The sequence below is a fragment of the Grampus griseus genome (genome assembly GCF_964374135.1).
Source record: "Grampus griseus genome assembly, chromosome: 20".
Taxonomy (NCBI): Eukaryota; Metazoa; Chordata; class Mammalia; order Artiodactyla; family Delphinidae; genus Grampus; species Grampus griseus.
Window position 1 is genome coordinate 18,373,440 of NC_139014.1, and position 21,040 is coordinate 18,394,479.

The 21,040-nt window shown below is 50.5% G+C and overlaps 1 protein-coding gene across 3 annotated transcripts; it reads left to right on the top strand.

Moving 5' to 3' along the window:
• Positions 1 to 991: 991 nt before the first annotated feature.
• MEOX1 (mesenchyme homeobox 1) lies at positions 992 to 19,393 on the top strand. Of its 3 annotated transcripts, XM_082679865.1 has the most exons (4): positions 992 to 1,072; positions 1,559 to 1,886; positions 16,100 to 16,272; positions 17,422 to 19,393. In XM_082679865.1, the coding sequence occupies exons 2-4, from the start codon at positions 1,763 to 1,765 to the stop codon at positions 17,542 to 17,544; spliced, it is 420 nt and encodes a 139-aa protein (XP_082535991.1). In that variant the 5' UTR covers positions 992 to 1,072; positions 1,559 to 1,762; the 3' UTR covers positions 17,545 to 19,393. The 3 variants fall into 3 exon arrangements, with proteins under 3 accessions (XP_082535991.1, XP_082535990.1, XP_082535992.1); XM_082679864.1 differs by having other exon boundaries at positions 998 to 1,886; XM_082679866.1 differs by lacking the exon at positions 16,100 to 16,272 and having other exon boundaries at positions 998 to 1,886.
• Positions 19,394 to 21,040: the final 1,647 nt, after the last annotated feature.

The following is a 21,040-nucleotide window of genomic DNA, read 5'->3' on the forward strand; positions in this document are numbered from 1 at the left end:
GTTTTCCTCCAAGAAATTATATTAACCCTCCAGAGAGGCCAGCAAGGTCATGGGGATTGAGTAGACTGATTGCCCAGTTGAAATGGCAATGGGTCCTCCTGTGATGGGCACCAGCCCGGAAGACCATGCAACCATTTGCCGAAGAGAACTCCTTTGGGAATGAGAATCCCCTAATTCCTATTTCCATGCCCAGATTCCATGGAAACCTTGGTCTCTGGGGGGTGGGGAAGGGGAAGCAGGTGGGTGAAGTTTAGGGGATCAGAGAGCAGGTGGGGGAGGCCTGGAGAAACTTCAAGGAACTTATCTAGGTGTCTTTCCTTTGCCGTGGAGAAAAATGACTTGAAACGCCTCTGGAGAAGAGTGTGGCTAATTGGCATGTAAGTTGGGGGTTAAAGAGCGGAAGGAAGAATCTGATTGTTTTTTTAAGTTACTGAGAAAGTGAGAATGTCACTTTGGGCCGAGAGAAATCATTTTTTTCTGGGGTGTGTCTTTCTACTACAGACCATAGTGGGCCGCTGAGACTTGCAAAAAAAGATTTCTTTTAATCCACCTTCCTTTTTGCAAGCAGCAGTAGAAGGGCCTTTAAATCAAATGCAATCAGCAAACTTGTCTCTTGCGCTCATTCCCCGCTTCACTCCCTGGAACTTGGCACTTGATGGATTCTGGATATGACTTAAGTCTTTTTCCAAATCCAAGACTTGGGGAATTTTGTTAACAGTGCAATAAAATAACTTCATAGTGTTACAGGAGAAACATTAAAGAAATTGTGTGTGTGCTGCTCTCTTTCCTTAAAAAAAAAAAAATACAGACAATGTTTCTTTAAAAGACTCCATCTGCAAATCCCATTAGATGTGCATATAAGGTTTCTGATGATTAATAGTTGCCTGCTCGGGTTTTGGTTGGAGGGGATCGTGTGTGTGCTGGTTAACCCCTCCCTCTCCTCTCTCACATTTCACTTCAGAAATCTGTCACTCTCTCCCCTACCGAAGGATTTAAAAGTGTGTCTCAGCAGCCCTGGACCAGCTCTTTGCAGGCATTTGCTGCGGGCTCCAAGACGAGCACTCATCAGCTGGTGCGTCTGGGCTGGGACAGTGAAAATGTTTAGTGTCATCGGCGACAAATACACGTACAGGGGACCCCACTAGGCAGGTTGGTGTGTCGGAGGGGGGGACCAGGAAGCCAGGAACGAAGTCCAACATAGGTGCGGGCACACGTATGTGTGGCCAGACACATGTGTGCGTAGCTGTAAGGAACAACGTTGGCTTTGGTTTTTGTTTTGGTTCCTGGGGTGAATTTTCTGTGGAACCTTTTTCCCTCCTGTTAAAAAAAATTTTTTTTTTTGCATTTTTAACACTTTGAATATAAAAAGTGTAAGACTCCAGCCTTTGAAAGGACTGAGGCGTGGACCAGACAGCAGATGGATCCAGTGGCCAGCAGCTGCATGAGGGGCCCCCATCCCCCGGCCCCGGTCTGGGGCTGCCTTCGAAACCCTCACTCAGAAGGCAGTGGGGCCTCAGGCCTCCCCCACTACCCGCCAACCCCGTTCTCCTTCCACCAGAAACCAGACTTCCCAGGGACGGCAACGGCAGCGTACCCTGACTTCTCAGCCTCCTGCCTAGCAGCCACCCCACACAGCCTGCCCCGGGAGGAGCGCGGCTTCACTGAGCAGCACCCCGCCTTCCCACAACCTCCCGACTGGCACTTTCCTGTCTCAGAGGCCCGGCATAGGCTCAACCCGGGCCCAGCAGGGGGCTCCAAGGAGATGGGGGCCAGCAACCCAGGCCTGGTGGACACCACGGGAGGCCCAGGCGAGGACTACGAGGTCCTTGGGAGCACTGCCAATGGGACGGAGAAGAAGTCAACCAGGCGGAAAAAGGAGAGTTCGGGTAAGTGCCTGAGGAACAGCTGACCGTTCGTTTGCTGTGTGACCTTGAGGAGGTTGCTTGCCCTCTCTGAGCCTAGGTATCCTGACCATGAATGCAGAACAATATGATCTAATCCACCCAAAGGCAGGAGACTTAGAACAGTTACCTTTGGGGTTGCTTCTACTCAGAGTTCTAAGATTCTCTGGTGACGGGGGCTATGTCTGTGTCCTCAGCTCTCCTGGGCCTTGGGAAGGATGTGCTGGCAAGAGAACGAAACAGAATCCACAAAGATTTGAAGGACATGTGGGACAGAGCCTCTGGGTACAGGCTGTCAAGGGCTGGAGAGGGGCTTTCCTGAACCAGGCTGCCTCTGGGTCACACTTCTCCCCACCATGCCCCAGCCAGCTCCAGGTTCCAGAGCCCCAGGGCTTGCTCCCCAGAGGAGTCAGCTGAGACCAAGGCTCAGAGGGCTAGGACCAAGGCTGGGACCCCCGGCAGTCAAGTAGAACCAGGACTCCGTGTCTCCAGGAGTCTAGAGGGAGAGAAGCAGACATAGCGCAGGGACGCAAGAGGCAGGCAGTAAGAATTGGGGCAGACTGCCCATGAGGTATCGCCCTCTGCAGCTGGGCTGTGCCCAGGCCAAGGGGCAGCTCAGCGTGCTAAGGTCTGGGTGACCCCCCCAAAAGGCCACTCCTCTGAGGAGCCCTCCTGAGGGATCGCCAGTCTTGGAGAAAGTCAGGGAGGCAGGCAGCAAAGGGTAAGCTCTGGACCCCAGAGTGCAGGTAAAGCCCTGCTCGGCGCTGGAGCAGCAGAGGCCAGACGATGGAGCTGACCTGCTTGTTCAGGTCCCAGCTAAAGTCCATCTCCTCCTGGTTGGGAGGACCTGTTGTTTCCTCATTTCCCCGTGGGACTGCCCCCCCCCAGCCTCTCTCACTACCCATTCACCTTTTGTCTGGTTTCCTGTCCCCACCTTGCCCGGAACAAAACAGTGCCCTTGCCTCCTGCCCCCACTGCCCCACTACATCCTCCTGACGGCCACCCTTGGGGCACATCTGTCTGTCTGAACCTACAGAAGACCTTTCATGGGGCTAACAAGGGGCAGGCAGCAAATGAGAGGACCGACTAACCAACGAGAACACTCTCTGCTTTGCTTTACGAAGCACTTTCAAAGTAGCAGATTTCCCGAGCATCTTTTTTTTTGCCAAGCATTGGCAGAGGTCCTGGGACTGCAGGGATGAATAAGGTGGTCTTACCCCCAAAGAGTTCAGACTGAGAGGGAGGAGAAACCAGTAGATACCTTTCCGGCAGTGGATGTGCTGTGATCTAGGGGGTTCGAGGTGCTGCAGGAAACATACGATAAGTCTTTTGAGTCCCACAAGTTTTCGAGTTTGGTACAGCAGGTCTTGTCAGTGACTTGATTCTTTACACGTGGAAAAGGAAAGACTGAAAAGTCTGAGGGGATCTCTGCTAGCATGGAGTCAAAACAGAGTGACCCACTCATCTCGACGTTCCCAGGACTTTTCTGGTTTTAGCATTGAAAGTCCAGTGTCCCCGGGACAGCTGGTCACCCTAGAAGAAAGCTCAAACCCCAGACTTCAGACCCCGAATCCCACACCCTTCAGTAGATTTCAAGCAGAATCCTCATTTGGAAATATCTGGTCTCCATGCTTGAAGAAGCCCCTCACTGTGCTCACAGTGGATGATAAAAACCACAGCCTTCCTACTAAATACTAAATATTACTACTAAATACTACTAAATAATACTACTAAATAGAAGGGCCCTTTAAATCCCCAGCCAGTCAAACCCTGAACTATTCCTAAGCCTGGATGGAGATTTGCAGAGAATGGGGCGCTTTCTGCTTCTCCTCTCCAATGAGCTGTCAGCCACTTGGCTCTGCGCCTAGTTGAAGAGCTCTCCCCTCCTTGGCGCCTGCCACTGTGTCCTCCATCTCTGCCCACATCCACCTTGGCCGCATCCAGCCACTTTCCAGGGGACTGTGAGCCAAGAGCATTGGGAAGGCATGGGCAAAGCCAAGGGCTGGGCTCAGGCAAAAGCTCGTTCCATGTTTCAGCAAGACCCAAATGCACCATCTTTCCTTTTGGCGAGTGGCCCATGGATGGCGCTGCTCACTTACCAAGCAGCTGGCCACCCCAGAGCACCCTCTTCATAGGGTCAGCCTCTGGTGGGGGGAGCTTCCCACCCAGGAGGGAGCCTGGGCTCTCCCTCGGGGTCCCCTCAGAAGCAGCAGCAGGAGTAGCAGTCGCACAGGACAGGACACAGCCAGCTGACTCTCATTCATTCTCTGGGGTCCCAGACCCTCTCTGGTCAGCATGGAAACCTTTATTGCACGGCTGCTTGCATCTTCCTTCAGAATGTAACCGAAGGGGAAGGAGGCAGGAAAGACCAGTGTTGTAAGAGCCTAAAGAAAAGGGAAAGCGATGGACAAGGCTCACAACCAACTCCAGGAGCCTGGAGTTCAGTTCACAAGAGACAAACCCACGAAGACCCCCGCCCCACCCTACCCGTCCTGAGCCACTGGTTGCATTCTCTATTTTCAATGTTGACATTCTGTTCATTGTGGATTTTTGTATTCATTTTGATTTTTTAAAACTTTGCGTTAAAATAGTCTTTCTCTTGATTACTGAGGTTTTGGGCACCCTTTGCCTTCTGCATTCATCGTGTCTCACGCACCGCACCCTGGCCCCTGCTAAGCCGTCTCTGGAAGGTTAAGCAGCATTGCTCAGGGGTGTGTTTTCCATCGTGCTTCACAGTCAGGCAGTCAGGTTGCAGGGTCGGCACTGCCACTTTTGGCTGCTTGACTCTGGGAAAGGTCTTAAATTCTTGGAGCCTCTGTTTCCCCAGCTGTAAAATGGGACTATAACAGTATCACTCTCCATGTGGAGTCACTGTGAAGGTTAAATTCCGTGATCTGTGAGATTAACACTGTGTCTGGCACATGAGTTCGATAACTAGCAGCTATGAATGGTCTTAGGCCCATATTTCCAGAACCAGTCTTCAGAACATAGAATCTGATAAATAGTCCTATGTTATGGGCGACAGTGGAATTGAATATTTCAAATACGCTGTCTCAGAAATTCCTGAGTCTGGGGTATAAGATGTGGGAATTTCTCGCAATCATTGTTGGTCCTGAAATCCAGTTGCCATTCATTAGGAGCCTGGAGCTCAGAGATCTGCCAGAGAGGCTGGGGTAGGGGGTGAGTCACGCCTGGTAAATGTGTTCCGTACTGGCTGGCCTGGCCAGGGGGGTCCGGTAACAGAAAGTTACTGGAAGTTTGTTTCAAAAGGAACGTTCTCTGCTCTCTCCTCTTCTTCCTCTGCCAGTCCCAGCTGCTCCCCCATCACTCCCCATTACTGGAAGTGGAGCTGATTTGCTCAGGGAAATGGTCAGGAAAGCAGGGGTCCTCGGCTCCTACCCTGAGACTTTCTGTTGGTTCACAGCACAAAACTGATTTAGGAGACAGCTGTGATATTAACTCATCCCAACGACTCCCGCCCTGGGGCCAGGGGGTGTTAAAGACCCCTGCTGGCAAGGACAGCTGCAAGGCCACTCTTGTTTGCCCCCAATCTGTCGTTGCTACCGTGGTCATCTTTAATTTATGGGAATGAAGGATTTCTCGGTGATTTCCTGACGGGGTTCAAGGGAAGGTCGCGTGTGATCAGCCCAGCTACAGGTGAATCTGATCGCCCGCCTGGGAGAGTCGCGGTGCCCCGGATCAGCTCAGCGCCGCTCGCCGACACTCACTCTGCCTTCATCAGACTCGCTTTGCCCCATCCTCCTGCAGCTCCAACACGCGTGCCTCCCAGGGCTCCTCCTTCCCCGATTTCTCCCCTGCAAGATCTGATGTCCACCTCCCCGTGCCCAGCTTACGGGCACTCTCAATTTCCCCTGAGGTTGAAAAACCCTCCACAGATTGACCTCTTTCCCTGCTTATTTCCCGCTACAGGCCCCCCTCCCACCTCCATCTCCACTCACCTTGCCACGAAACCATACCAGTTTACTTGTCTTGAAAAGGCACCCCACTTTTTCTCCCCATGCCCCCGCCCCCCGCATTTGCTCAGTTCTTCGCCTTGCCTCAAAGACCCTTCTCTTCCCGGGCTCTTCTGCCTACTTATTTTAACATCCAGCTTGAAAGCCACTTACTCCAAGGACCCTCCCTTTCTTTCTTTCCTTCCTTCCTCCCTTCCTTCCTTCCATCCTTCTTTCCTTTATGACTCCACTTGTACCTAGCATCATTTCAGTGAAAGTTACAGTTTAGAAGTTTCAAACTATAGTATCGCTAGAACCTGTGCTGATTTTATAAGTACAGCTTGTAACTTCATAAAGGAGCTCCCCTGAGACTTCTTACCTTGCATTTGAATCTGCTTTTTTAAAAATTGCGGTCAAGAACACATAATGTAAGATTTACCATCATAACCATTTTTGACTGTGCAGTTCGGAAGCATTAACTATAAGCATATTGTTGTGCAACAGATCTCTAGAACTTTTTCGTCTTATAAAAGGAAAACTCTGTATCCGTTGAAAAACAACTCCCCTTTACCCTCTCCCCACGGGCCCTGGCAACCAGCATTCTACCCTCCGGTTTCTAAAAATTTGATTACTGTAGATACCTCATGTAAGTGGAATCAAGCAGTATCTGTCTTTTTGTGACTGGTTTAGCTCAGCACAATGTCCTCAAGCCTCATCCATGTTGTAGCACGTGATAGGATTTCTTTATTTTTTTAAGGCTGAATAATATTCTATTGTATGTGTGTGCACATTTTCTTCATCCATTCATCTGTCATTGGACACTTGGGTTGCTTCCACCTCTTGGCTATTATGAACAATTCTGCAATGAACATGGGTGTGCAAATATCTCTTCGAGATCGTGCTTTGAATTCTTTTGGATATATACCCAGAAGTAGGACTGCTGGATCAGGTGGTAATTCCATTCTTAATTTTTTGAGGAACCTCCATACTGTTTTCCATAGCAGCTGTACTATTTTACAATCCCACCAACAGTGCACAGAGTTCCAATTTCTCCTTTCTCCACATCCTTGCCAACACTTGTTATTTTCTGGGGTTTTTTTGATAGTAGTCATGCTAGTAGGTATGAGGTGATACTTCATTGTGGTTTTGATTTGTATTTCCCTAATGACTGGTGATGTTGAGCATCTTTTCATATACTTATTGGCCATTTGTATATCTTCTTTGGAGAAATGTCTATTCAAGTCCTCTGTCCAGGTTTAAATTGGACTGTTTGATTTTTGTTGTTGACTTGCAGGAGTTCTTTGTATATTCTGGATATTAATCCCTCATCAGACGTATGGTCCACAAATATTTTCCCCATTCCTTAGGTTGCCTTTTTATTCTGTTGATTGTTTCCTTTGCTACACAGAAATTTTTAAGTTTGACGTAGTTTTGTCTATTTTTGCTTTTGTTGACTATGCTTTTGGTGTCATATCCAAGAAATCATCACCAAATCCAATGTCATGAAGATTTCCCTCCATGTTTTCTTCTAGGAGTTTTCTAGTTTTAGGTCTTACATTTTTAGGTCTTTAATGCATTTCGAGTTAATTTTTACATATGGTGTAAGGTAAGGATCCAACTTTATTCGTTTGCCTGTGGAGATCCAGTTTTCCCAGCACCGTTTGTTGAAGGCTGTGCCTTCCCCACTGTGTAGCCTTGGCACCATTGTTGAAGATCATTTGACCATCTATGTGAGGACTTACTTCTGGGCTCTCTATTCTGTTCCATCGATCTAAGTGTCTGTTTTTGTGCCAGTACCATAATGATTTGATTACTGTATCTTTGTAATATGTTTTGAAATCAGGAAGCCTGAGGCCTCCAGCTTTGTTTTTCTTTCTCAAGATTGTTTTGGCTATTCAGGGTTCTTTGAGATCCCATGTGAATTTTTGGATGATTTTTTTTTTCTATTCTTGCAAAGAAATGCCATTGGGATTTTGATAGGGATGGCATTGAATCTGAAGATCACTTTGAGTAGTATGGACATTTTAACAATATTAAGTCTTTCAATCCATGAACACAGGATGTCTTTCCATTTATTTGTGCCTTTAATTTCTTTCAGCAATGTTTTGTAATTTTCATTGTGCGAGTCTTTTGCCTCCTTAGTTCAGTTTATCCCTACGTATCTCATCCTTTTTGATGCTGTTATAAATGGGATTGTTTTCTTAATTTCCCTTTTGGATTGTTCAGTATAGAAACACAGATGATTGGTGCATTCTGATTCTGTAACCTGCAACCTTGCTGAATTTAGTTATTCGTTCTAAGAGGCTTTTGTGGAATCTTCAGGGTTTTCCACATACAAGATTATTTCATCTATAAACAGAGATTACTTTACTTTTTCCTTTCTGATTTAGGTGCCTTTTATTTCTTTTTCTTGCCTGAGTGCTCTGGCTAGGACTTCCAGTATTATATTGAATAGAAATGGTGCGAGTGGGCCTCCTTTCCCTAGTTTCTGATATTAGAGGAAACTATTTCCCTTTTTCACCACTGAGTATGATGTTAGCTATGGGCTTTTCATATATGGCCTTTATTATATTGAGATAATTTCCTTCTACTCTTAGTTTGTTGAGTGTCCAAGAATCCTTTCATGTCCTCTCTCCCCTCACACATGGAGCATACCTTGCTGACACCTCCATCTTAGAATCAAACCACAGTTGGCCCGTATCCAGAGCTCTAGATGCATATAGCTGCCTTTTTCCTTAAAATTGAAGTGTCTAGAGGGCTGGGATGCTATCTGATTCACCTGTGCAGTCTCCCTAGCACCTACTGAAACATGTGTACACAGGAGAAGCTCATTCAATGTCTGGCCAATAGCCTCTAGTGCAGCCTGACATTCACTCATTCATTTTCTCACTTTCTCTCTGAGAGTGGCTCCATCGCCTGGCATGAGGGTTTTCACCATGCGTGATGTGCTTCTGGAAAATGCATCAGGATTTTTACAGTCTCACTCACAAAAAAGTGTGCAGAGAGCCAGACTTCGGTCATAAAACCAGCCCAGGGTCAGGGTGAGTGCTGGGTCAGAAAGACGTATCCACGTGCAGGTTGGACTTGCAGGAATCCGCTACAGGGTGCTGGGCTTGCCTCCCAAGCACTCCCATGGCTGGAGCTGCTGTGGCTGGGCAACAAAGGGGACCCACCACGGCCAGGCAGTTAGGGGGGCTCACAGCTGGGCAACGAGAGGGCCCAGCTGCCACATGGACAAGTGACTGTGCTCTCCAGTCTAGAGGAATTGCAGAGCCGTCCCTATGGCCTTGCGTCAGCCTTGCCAAGTACTCCCCAGTGGCCTTGCTCCCTCTCTCTCCTCAGTGATAAGCACGGATATGGGGAGTTGGGGGCGTCTTAGTTTGCTTGGGCCGCCATAACAAATACCACAGACTGGGTAGCTTAAACAACAGACATTTATTTTCCCACAGTTCTGGAAGCTGGAAGTCAAAGATCAAGATGATGGCAGGTTTGGTTTCTGCCGAGGCGTTTCCCTTTGGCTGGCAGACAGCCACCTTTTTGTCACGTCTTCACACGGCCTTTCCTCTGTGCGTGCGCATCCCTGGTGGCTCTCTGTGTGTCCTAATCTCTTCTTATGAAGACACTAGTCAGATTGGATTAGGGCTCACCCTAACTGCCTCATTTTAATTTAATCCCCTCTTGAAAGACCCTATCTCAAAATACAGTCACATTCAGAAGTACTGGGGGTTAGAATTTCAACATATTAACTGGTGGGGGGGACACAGTTCAGCCCATAAACAGAGGGTACAGGGACAAAGTTCTAGCAGCGGGACAAATGCTCCAGTCCCGGGTCCGCTGGCCACTAGTGTCTGTCCATTCAGACAGAGCGCTGCTTCTGACCACAAGCAGACCCCCGCATTCTTATCTTACTCCCATCAAGAGAGAAGAGAAAAAGTGGAGACTGTTTTACGAATGAATCTCTAAAAAAGCAGGCTGTTGGACAGAGGAAGAAGGAAAGGAGGTAATAACAAAATAAATGGACAACCTCAGCCGAGTGTCGCCTGGGTCACAAACGTGACACCGAGTATCAGGCTGAGCGATCTCAAATCCACACTCACCCCTTTCTGAGGGGCAGGACTCGAGGCCCCTGCAGACCCCTGGGGCCAGCTTCCCCAGTGCCCACTCCACTCACGGAATCAGGGTGCCCTGGCCTCTGGCCAGGATTCCTCTCGCAGTCCCCACCCCCATTCCAGACTCTTCTATGTCATGTTTTCCTTGAACTCAGTGGTGGAGAAGCAGTGTGAGCAGTGGGCCCTGGGTCTTGAAGCCCACGCTGCCTTCGGTGACAGCTGAGCATGACATCTGGAACTGATAAACACAAACAAAGCCCAGCGCTTCTCTCGCCTGCCCCAACCGTCTCAGAAACTTGCTGCTGTTCCAGCCTCTCCTTTCCACCGCCCCCGTACCCCCTCCACTTCTCTGCTCCCCTCTTTCATGGTCCCCACACCCCATCTCCTCACCCAGTCCATTCCACTATCCCTCATCACTGCCCACCCTCACCCACCCCCCGCCACCTGGGACTCTCAGCAAAGACGACTCTAGCCCCAGGTATTCCCCTCCCTGAATCCCCCAGCCCCACTGCTGGGCTCCTCAAAGAGGCTGGGAGCCTCACCAGGTCTCTTCAGGCCCCCATGGGAGACAGAAAGGCCCTGACATTGAGGTGGGTCGGGGCCCAGAGAGAAAGTCAAGCCAGTCCCAGGAAGCCAGGGAGGTGTGGATGCAAAGGCCCATCTGGTCTTGGGACTGGCTCCATCCAGGTCTTGTCTATTTTCAGGGCTTTGACTCTTCCCTCTGAAGTTGAAAGTATCAAAACTAACGAGCACATTAAAGGTCTGGTCTGTAGCCCAGGAAGCTGTAGACCCCATTTGCAGAGGATCTGCCAAGGGGAGTCCCAGGGAGGCAGACCTGGACCCAGACCCAGACGCCATCCCTGGAGCGAGCACAGCTCCATACTCATCACCCCTGCAGTGCAGTGTGACGTAGCCTGAACTGGTCCCAGGGGACTTCTGGCAAGCCATTTAGTCTCTGGGTCTTAATTTCCTCGTCTGTTCCATGGGCTAATGTGTACCTTACCTACCTCACAGGATAATTAAGAGGACCCGGTAGGAAGCAGCCTAACAGTCAGGAAATAGCTTCCTATAAAGGAAATCTGGGTTCTCAGCCCAATTCTGCTGCTAACTTGCTGTGTGTCTTTAGGCAAGTTTCTTACCTTCTCTAGGCTCACCTGTAAGATGTAAAGGCCACATCAGATCATCTCTAAGTCCCCTTCCAGGTCTACTATTCTATGATTCTGTAGTACAGAGGAAAGCCCCAAAGAAGTTTATCTCTGGGGGAAAGAAATCCATTGTCAATTGTCAACTGCAGAGTGCTACCCGAATATGGGGCTTGTGGCCGTTTATCTGGTCCTGGATAGAAATTTATGTTAACTGGCTGTGAGAGTTGGGGAGTAGGAATACAGGACTCCAGAAAGGCACGTTCCCCAAGGTCTATCAGAACCTCCCCGTAGTTCCGATAAAGCTGTCTGCTCACTTTAAGAAGGTCTGCCAAACGTGACAGCTACTTATGAAATAATTTACCTCGGGTGGTGTCAAAGCTCCTGGTGGAAACCGCAATCACACACACATCCTGTTTGCATTTCTCTGGGTGCTCCGGACCATTCCATCATGGCCCTGCTCCCTCTGAGGGTGTGCAGAGGGCGGGGCGGGGCCGGGGGTCTCCTCCTTAACCACAGAGGCAGCCAGCTGAGCACCAGCCTCCTCCCTCTGCGGTCCTGGAAGAGGCGCCCGCTGGCCCTGAGGAAGAATCAGGACCAGGAGGACTGACGTGGATGGTCACGCTGCTCAGTTCTAGTTACTGCTCCTGGAAGCAATAGAGACACGGATTCATGTGCAAAAGTAGTGGAGAAGGGAAAGCAGTTAAAAGGCCAGACGTTGAAAAGGCACCCCTTTCACACAGCTCTGGAGATGTGGTACCTTGAGATGCACCGTGTTTTATCTCCGCCTGTGTCATCTCTCCAGCATCATCTCCAGCAGAACCTCTTCCGGTGGTTCTCCAAAAGGAGCCTCAGCTGTGTGCCCGGCACTGTGCTAGGTGTTAACACACATTACCCATCTCGTTTTGCCTTCTCAGAAGCCTTCTGATCACAGTGGGTGAGGCTATTCTGTTTTACAAATGAGGAAACTGAAGCTCAGAGAACTTAAGGGACTTGCCCGAGGTCAGAGAGCCCTTTCTTAGAGCCAGCTAAGGCTCAGGCTCTCCAACAGGTCCTCAGAAATCTCTGCAAACACAACTCCCTTCCACGCAGCTCCAGGCTTGGGGCGCTGTGCATGTCAGAGGGAGAGAGAAATTCCCCAGCACAGCCCTGATCTTTGGGCTGAGGGCCTTGGGAAGGCTGCGGAGGGCCTTGGGACAGAACACACAACACACTGTTCCTTCCTGCTGACTGAAGGGTGTAACCTGGGGCCAAGACAAGAATCTTGGAAACTGGAAGGGACCTCGGATTCCAGGCCGGGGTTTCTCAACAGAAGAGGGAGTAGGGAGAGAAGAGAGTGCCAGGGTGGCGTATTGGAAAAGAACTCTGACAACAGCTCGCCCAGGGAAAGAAGGCCCAGCCCAATCCCATACTTCTACCCGTGGGGAAGCTGAGGCCAGAGAGGGGAGGGAGGCTCCCCAACAAAGGGATCAAACCATCTTGGGGGTAGCATGCATAGGAACTGTGCACGTGATCCAGCAGAATGGACACCCCCTGGCCAGAAACCGTATAAAAGTATTTATCATTTTTCTTTGTCTTTTCCTATCTTGATGAAAAGATATACTATTTTTATACTATTGCAGAACAAAGAGAACCATAACTTCCACTTTCGTTTTCATAGCTAACTTGCCATACTTCTGACCCCTTTGTCATTTCTTTTTTTTTTTTTTTTTTTTTTTGCGGTACGCGGGCCTCTCACTGTTGTGGCCTCTCGCGTTGCGGAGCACAGGCTCTGGACGCGCAGGCTCAGCGGCCATGGCTCACGGGCCCAGCCGCTCCATGGCATGTGGGATCTTCCCGGACCAGGGCACAAACCCATGTCCCCTGCATCGGCAGGCGGACTCTCAACCACTGCGCCACCAGGGAAGCCCTGTCATTTCTAACAGTGATCAAAGTTCCTACCCCTCTGGGAAGCTGATGAGGGACAAAGGTTCTTCCAGTGCCAGTTGCCACCCCCTTTAGCGGGTGTTGCCCCGAGGTTCACACAGGGGCTCAGACACTCAGTTCCCAGCCCAGGCTCCTTTGTCCTATTTCTTCTTTCCCATCCTGAGGCCCCAGCGCCTAAATCAGGATACTAAGAGGTGAGAGAGGACAGTGGATAGGGTGGGGTTTGGCCTTGCTGACAATGGTCAGCTGCCCCCATAACCAGTCCAAGACCAGCTCCAAAGGTCTCCTCCCTTTATCTCCCTTCTTCTCTCTAGGAAGGATTATGTGCAGAACTCTGTGTGTTGGGGGGAGGTATTTGGGGGGTTTCCATAGGGGACCTGTGCACACCTCAGCAGGCCTGAGAGAAGGGGAGGGTGGGTGTGGGCATCAACCCAGGGCCCACAGGAGCCCTGGAGGCGGAGACGGGCAGGGCTGCGATGGTCCAGGTCCAGCTGCCAGCCAGCCGACGCAAGATGGAGAACCTGACGCCAGGGTTGATGGCCAAGGCCCTAGTCAGGTGGATCTGGATTCGAATCTCGGTTCTGCCGCCCAAAAGCTGCCTGGCACACTGGGCAAGTTCCCGGGCCTCTCTGAGGCTGCTTCTGCCTCTATCTACTGAGAGGGATTTAGCAAACATTTAGCAAGAACCTCCTAAGTGCCAGGTACAGTAGCAAGTGAGAAAAAGCAGTTACATCCCTGGGGAGAGAGCGCTATTAATCAAATTATCACACAAATCCACACGACAAAGCTAAAGGGATAATACTACTACCTACTCCTACGTGTGGTGTATGGGGAGGATTAAAGCAGTGACTGCATCTTAGCACGTGGAAGCCTTTAAGAAACGGTAGCTATTACCCCAGCCCCTCAGATGGCGTCTCAAGGAATTGAAGAATCGGAAGAATACTTTATATTTGTCCAGAGCTTTAGAGTTTTAAAAGCATTTTCCACACACAGCAGCTTGTCCAAGCTTCCCAAAACCTCTGGGAGGTAGATTTCTGGATGAGAAGCCCAGAGAGGTTAAGCGACTTCCCCAGAGGCTCCAGCAAGAAGATCCAGGATTCAAACGTCGGGGCAAGTCCTCTGGGTTTAACACCCGCGCTGCTGCGAAAGGTTAGAGCTGGGAAATACTGAGCTCCAGGACAGGAGCGGATGGGAAACAATCCAGGTTTCCCAGCCTCGCTCTGGGCGCGCAGGCGAGGATGTGCTCCGGAATCGGCGTCCCTCCCCGGCGTGACCGTGACCGCCCCTCCCTCCCGGGCTCGCGCCAGCCAAGGCTGAAGACTCCTGGGGGACCCCAGCCAGGCGGCGCGTCCTTCCCCGCCAGCCCCGGCTCCGCTTCCGGAGGGGTCTGGGCAGACAGCCCGGCAGGAGAACTCGCCCCCTTCCTTCCCGCCCCCGGGCGCGCCCGGCAGGCGGCCCACCCGGATCCGGCACGGGCAGCCCAGCATCGGGGTTGCGGGGACCCCCGGTGGCGGCACCCGGGCGGCGGCCCCTACTCCGCCTCCTCTGCTTCCCGAGGGACGTCGGGAGGAGACGGGCGGCTCCCCCTTCTATCCGGCTCCCGGAGGCGTGGCGCGGGGGCGGAGGACGCGCAGACAGAAATGCAAGGGGGACTGCGTGGAAAGCGCTAGAAAGCACCGGCGGGCTGACGTTCCCATCGGGAACGTGGGGTGGACGAGGGGGCTCCACATCCCCGTCCCGCTCGGCAATCTGGCCCCTTGGCCGGGCTCCCTGTATGTACAAGGGCAATGAAACGAAAGACTTCTAACTTTTAAGAGCGCTGCAGTAAAACGTGCTTCCTGGAGCCCTTCCCGGGCCACGTGGCACGCGTTGGTAGTTCATTGTGTAGGTGTGTCGGTCTCCTTCCTGTGTGCTTCTCCATCCACCACCGCCCCTTCCCCTGTTCAGATCACGATACAGTCCTTTTTGGGTGCACAGTACTTTACAGTTTGTAAAGCCTTCCTACATATATTTCATTGGAACACTGTGTGAGTCAAACTGCCTGAGTTGGATTCCTGTCCCCACCACTCACTGGCCGGATGAACTGGATGAACTTGGACAACTTGCTTCACTTCTCTGTGCTTAGTTTTCTGGCCTATAAAATGGGTCTCATCCTAGGGCTCGCCAGGCTGAATTACTGTGAGGATTAAGTGGCTGGTGCCTGTAAGGTGCTTGATTCCTGTACCCGTTACCAGCTACGGTTGAGCCCCTGCCCTGTCGAACTCAGAGCCTCCTTCGTAAATGAACTTTCCAGACCTGGCCCCTCCTGGTGTCAGAGCATTGGGGGGGAGCGGGAGAAACTTAAGGCAGCGCTTCTCAATTTACACGTGTACACACCTCCCCTGGGAATCTGGCTGAAATGCGGACTCTGATTCAGTAGGTCTGAGGATGGAGTGAGGTGGAGATCCTGCAAGTCTGACAGCTCCCTGGCCACACGACTGCTGCCACCAGGCACCCTCTGAGTAGCCAGGTCTTAGAGCAGAGGTTTGTAACCATGACCATGTGTCAGACTCATCGAAGCCTTGTTAAAACAGATCACTGGGAAAAACAAAAAACAGATCGCTGGGCCCCGCTCCCGTAGTTTCTGATTCAGCAGGTGTGCGGGGAGGCCCAAGGATCTGCATCTCTAACAAGTTCCTACGTGATGTTTCTGTCGTTGAGGACAGAGAACCTCAGTTTTAGAGCATCCTGCCCCACAAACTTACAGCCACTGCTAATGGAAAGCTGTGGGTAGGTGGGGACAGAGGTGGGGTGGAGATCATTAAACAGTCAAGGGCAGCTTCCTGTGCTTTGGGAATTAAAAACAGTTGTGGGGGAGGTGTGCCTGAGGTTGATATCCAAAAACCTTTCCAGTTCTCTGGGGGTGAAGACGCTAGAATAAATGATAAAGGGACACCGTGGGTTCTTTCTCAGCATCCTTTCAAAATAAGAGCAACAGGGAAAGGCTGCCCCGCTGCTTGAGGACAAAAAGAAAGGGAACCAAGGCCCTTGCGGCTCACTTCTTCCTGTTTGGGGCCCTCTCTCCCCAGACAACCAGGAGAACCGAGGGAAGCCGGAGGGCAGCAGCAAGGCCCGCAAGGAGCGGACGGCCTTCACCAAGGAGCAGCTGCGGGAGCTCGAGGCCGAGTTTGCTCATCACAACTACCTGACCCGGCTCCGGAGATACGAGATAGCCGTAAACCTGGACCTCTCCGAGCGGCAGGTGCCCCTCCTCTTCTGGCCATGCCTCCTTTCCTGTGCTCTGTCATACCCCTCTCTTCCCCCGCTTCTCCCAGAACCTTCTTCGTCTTCTCCCTCTGCCCCAGTCCAGTGGTCCTCAACTCTGGCTGTACCTGACAATCACCTGCGGAGATTCTAATAACACCAGTGCCTGGGCTCCACCCCCTAGAGATTGTTTTCATTGGTCTGAGGTGAAGTCCAGGCATCAGAATTCATCGAAGGTCCCCGAGGTGATTCTCACATGCAACCAGGGTTGAAACCTCTGATCTGGTTATCCCTAGACTTGAGTGTGCAGTGGAATCATCCAGGCCCTGTTTAAAATGCAGCTCCCGGAGCTCCACGGAGCGATTTTCCAGTCATAATGAGTGGGACCAGGAATCTGCATTTCTAGTAAGTTCTCCAGGTGATTTGGATTTGCAGCTGGTTCCTGGACACACTCGGAGAAAAGCTTCCTAGCCCTTTGTTTCGGGCTTTCTCTCAGAGCATTCCATCCATCCCCGTGCTCTGACGTGGAATAAAATATTATTATTATTATTATTGATTGCAGCTTTCAGTTGAGAAAGCATCTGCCAAAATGCTGGATTTAGAATCAGAGGACTTAGATTCAGATCCCGCCTCTACCCTTTCGTAGCCCTGAGACCTCTGGGACGTGTCTTCTCCTAACCTCTCTTGGTCTCCATCTGTAAGGCAGTGTCATAACCCCACCCTGCAGGTTTACCTGCAGGTAAATGCTGAAGCCCAGATGAGAAAATGTCCAGACCAGAGCTATCTAAGCCGAAAAGTGCTTTATAAATGTGCCTGAGGGTGAGGCTGGTGATCCTGTGTTCCCAGATGCTTGGGTAATAGAAGCTACAGGGAGAGGGCGTTGGCACAGGAGGGGAGGGGCTTGTGAAAGGGGGTGGGGCCAGTGTGACTTGTAGAACTGGTTCTTCTGTCAGGCTTTCTTTATCTGGAGACATAAGACAAGCCTCTGGGCCGATTGGTGGGTCTTCCCTTGGAGGCGTGGGGAGGGGCAAGCAGAATTTCGAGCTGGGGGGTCCCCAGAGCTGCACCCCAGGTAGCTTCAGCATCCATATGAGGAGACGGTCACACCTGCCGTGAAGTGACCAGGCTCCTCTGCTTCCTTCCTCAGGTCAAAGTGTGGTTCCAGAACAGAAGGATGAAGTGGAAGCGCGTGAAGGGGGGTCAGCCCATCTCCCCACACGGGCAGGACCCCGAGGATGGGGACTCTGCCGCCTCTCCAAGTTCAGAGTGAAATTCTCCAGGGAGGAAAAAAAAGACTGAGGACTGAGCCCCGTACCAGCTGCCCCCACCCCAATCCTACCCTCACCTTCTCCCACCCACCCAGGGCAGCCTCTCCACATCGCGCAGTGACTCTTGGATAGGAAGCTGCCCAGGGTTCCCGGGAGCCTTGAAGTTTCCCAGAAAGCTCTGTCCAGCATTGCTCTGTCTTAGCAGCCCCTTCCCCAGGGCCTTTGCTTCTCACATTTCTCATGGAGCCAGTCATACAGCAGCCAGAATGGACCCTAGTGAATCCCGGGAAGAGCTCCAGGGACACTGTTTCTCGGATTCTCAGCTGCCACTCATGAACACAGATGCCCCCAAAGAAAGGAAAGGAGACACACACACCCTAGACCACCCTTCCTTTCTGGGCTCTATATCTGAGCCTTTGGGGGACCTCAAAGGTCCCAAAACCCGAGGGGAAATCAAAGTGAGGAAGTTGAGGTCAGAAACTTAGCTGCTACAAATCAGAAGCCATCCCTGGATCCAAATTTGCTGGTGAAATGGGCAAGTTCATGATCACTAGCTAGAAGCAGACAGTCAGCAGAACAGCCTGGTGTAGGTCTCTGTGGTCCCCACACAGGCCTTTCACGCTGGCTTGACTGGGTTAGGAGAATGGACCCAGGACAGCACCTGCTTCTTCAAAATCAATTCAGGGATACACGCAGGACTGTTGAGCAGGACCCCCAGAACACCGGAACAGCTATTCCTTTTAAATCTATAATTTCTGAATTGAAAACCTATCCAGATGCTCACATTATTGGGGTGAGGGCTGGAGAGGGTCCCCCATATTCTACGAATGAAGTGATCGCTTCATGAAGCAATTGAGGTAAAGGCTGCTGCGTGAGGACCTAGAAACGTGGAACCCTGTTAAGAAAGTTTCTCCAGCTGCAATGTCCTGTGCTTTCAAAGAACTCTGACCGCAAATAAGGACCAAAAAAAGTCCCCCTATCTCCATGGGATGCATCTGAGGCCATCCAATGTGTTCCACAAATGTTGTTATGACTGGAAGAGCTGCCACGTTTATGTGTGTGGACTGCCCAGATGCCCTGGGACTGTTGGCCAAACAACCTGGGGTGACTGACGCCTTGAGAGAGACCCCCTGCCTGCCTCAGTGCTCTGTCCCCCAACACCACCTGGTGTTGCAGAGGGAGGTCAGTAAGAGTTTGGAGCTCTTGTATGTAGATGTAATCATTCACGTGTAAAAAAAAAAAAAAACCCACCTCCCCATCCCCGAAAGGACAGACGCTGTGGAAAATGATTGCCAAATGGCTGGTTAGAGCATGTGTAATTTTTTCTAAAGCATACTTCATCTATTTTCTTTAGATTACATCAAGTTAACTGTGTAAGGTCAATTCACTTAGTAAGAAAACTCTTCGAGAAATAAAATCAATAAGAAAAAGCCAGGCTCCTCGCAGAGCTTTTTCCTGGCAGAGCTAAGAACCACAGCTCTGTGCACAGTCCTCTGATGCTCATGTGATGATTGGCCAGACAAGGTCTAGAAGCAACGAAGAAATGGAAGAAATCCTCTGGACCAAGGTTTCTCCAAAGGTGGCGGTGCAAATGTAATTGATGTAAAAGAAAAAAGCATCTTGTCTTCCTTGCAACTGTACAGTCTGCATTTCCCATTGAAAAATTTTAGCTTTCAGTTTCTCTAACCCATGGCTTATCAAATAGACAATGTTCGTAAACAAAAGATGAACTCTTTTGTTAATAAAGGAATCTTGACCATAAACTAACCAACCCTAATTTTTAAATTCAAAGTTTGAAGATTTTTGTTTTTCAGGGTACAACCATATATACCAACGGTAATAAAAAAATGACACAAGAAAGGATGTCCTCAATTCTGTGTCTTTTTAATGAAAAGAGATTTGTCTCACCAAGATGTCAGCAATGGACGAAAGAGGACTGGCTAGAGGGGAGGGGAGGGAGGGACCTCGGAGAAGAGACCTGGCCAGGATTTGGCATTGAGGCAGTCTGGGCCTGGTGTTGGCGGTGACCAGAAATGATATCATCAGGAGCTGGCAGAGGAAAGCAGACCTACCAAAATCAAGGTGCCAAAGGGAAGGTTCAGGTTCAAAGCCAAGCAGAGCAGACATCCTCAGGCACTCCAACACTCCCTCCTAACTCAATTCCTGTGGCTTCGGAGGACATCAACCTCTCTTGGTTTTCTTGTGTGTCTAGAATGTTCCTTCTCTGTCTCCCAAGCAGACAATCTCCCTTTCGCAATGCTTTCGCCCCCACTGCTGGTTCCCAAGTTTTCCACTTTCTGCCCACCACCCTCTTCTCCTCTTCTTGCCCTCCCCAGACAATCCCATCTACCTACATTTTTTTTATTGTAGTAAAATATACCCAACATAAAATTTTAACCATTGTTAGGTGTACAGTTCTGTGGCATTAAGTACTTTCACATTGTTGTGCAACCACTGCCACTTTCCGTCTCCAGAACTTTTTCATCTTCCCAAACTGAACCGCAGTCCCCCTTAGATAATATCCCCACCTTCCCTCTTCCTTCCATCCACCTACATTTATAAAGTGTTTACTCTGTGTCGGACACTGTTCTAAGCGCTTTACGTGGACGAACTGTGTTACTTCTCTTAACAATCCTAAGAGGCAGTACTGCCATTCCTGTCTTACAGAGAAGGTAAGCAAAACAGAGAGAAGTTGAGTAAATCCCCAAGGTTTTATAGCCCATTAGTGGTTGTCATAAGTCATATGGTTGGGCCCAACGATTTTCTTTTCTCCCCACTAGATGAATACTGCTCCCTGACTGTTGTCATATGCTGTACCTCCGGTGAGAGGAGTGTATGTCCCCACCTGGCTGACCTCAGACTTGTCCATGTGACCTGCTTCGGCCAATAGAATGTGAGCAAATGCACTGAGTGCCCTGTCTGTGCAGAAGTTTTAGAGTCATCTCATGGCTCTGCCATTGCTCTCTTCCTTCTGCACGAGGCTGGGCTGAGACGGGGGTTCCACCATTACCCTGGGTTCCAGAATGAGAAAGACGTGGAGCAAAGCCAAAGCTAGCTCCCAATTTTCATCTATGTCAGTGAGGATATAACAGTTCACTGTTGTAAGCCACTGGGATTTGGGGGTCATTTGTCACTGCTGCACCACTTTGTGGAAACTGACCACTCCAGTGATGACACTGGGATTTGCATCCCAGCATTCTGGTACCAGACCAACATTCCCCTACCCCTGATGTGGGAGCTTAAAGTTTCATACTCTGCTGCCTACTGCCCTTTGCCACCTAAATGGCTACAGGCACGTCAAACTCAAAATATCTGAAGGGGAAACCTCCATTCCCCAGCTTAGGCTAGCTCCTCCGCCTGCATTCTGAATCATCTATTTTAGTTGGCGACACCACAACCTACCCGTTCACTCATGCTAGAAACCTCATTCACTCATGCTAGAAACCTCATTCACTCATACTAGAAACCTGGGACACATCCCTGATACTACCTAGCTGC

Coding starts and splice junctions, on each gene's coding strand:
- MEOX1 (XM_082679864.1), top strand. CDS start 1,418: ATGGATCCAGTGGCCAGCAGCTGCATGAGGGGCCCCCATCCCCCGGCC. Junction 1,887..16,099: donor GCGGAAAAAGGAGAGTTCGG/GTAAGTGCCTGA, acceptor CTCTCTCCCCAG/ACAACCAGGAGAACCGAGGG. Junction 16,273..17,421: donor TGGACCTCTCCGAGCGGCAG/GTGCCCCTCCTC, acceptor TTCCTTCCTCAG/GTCAAAGTGTGGTTCCAGAA.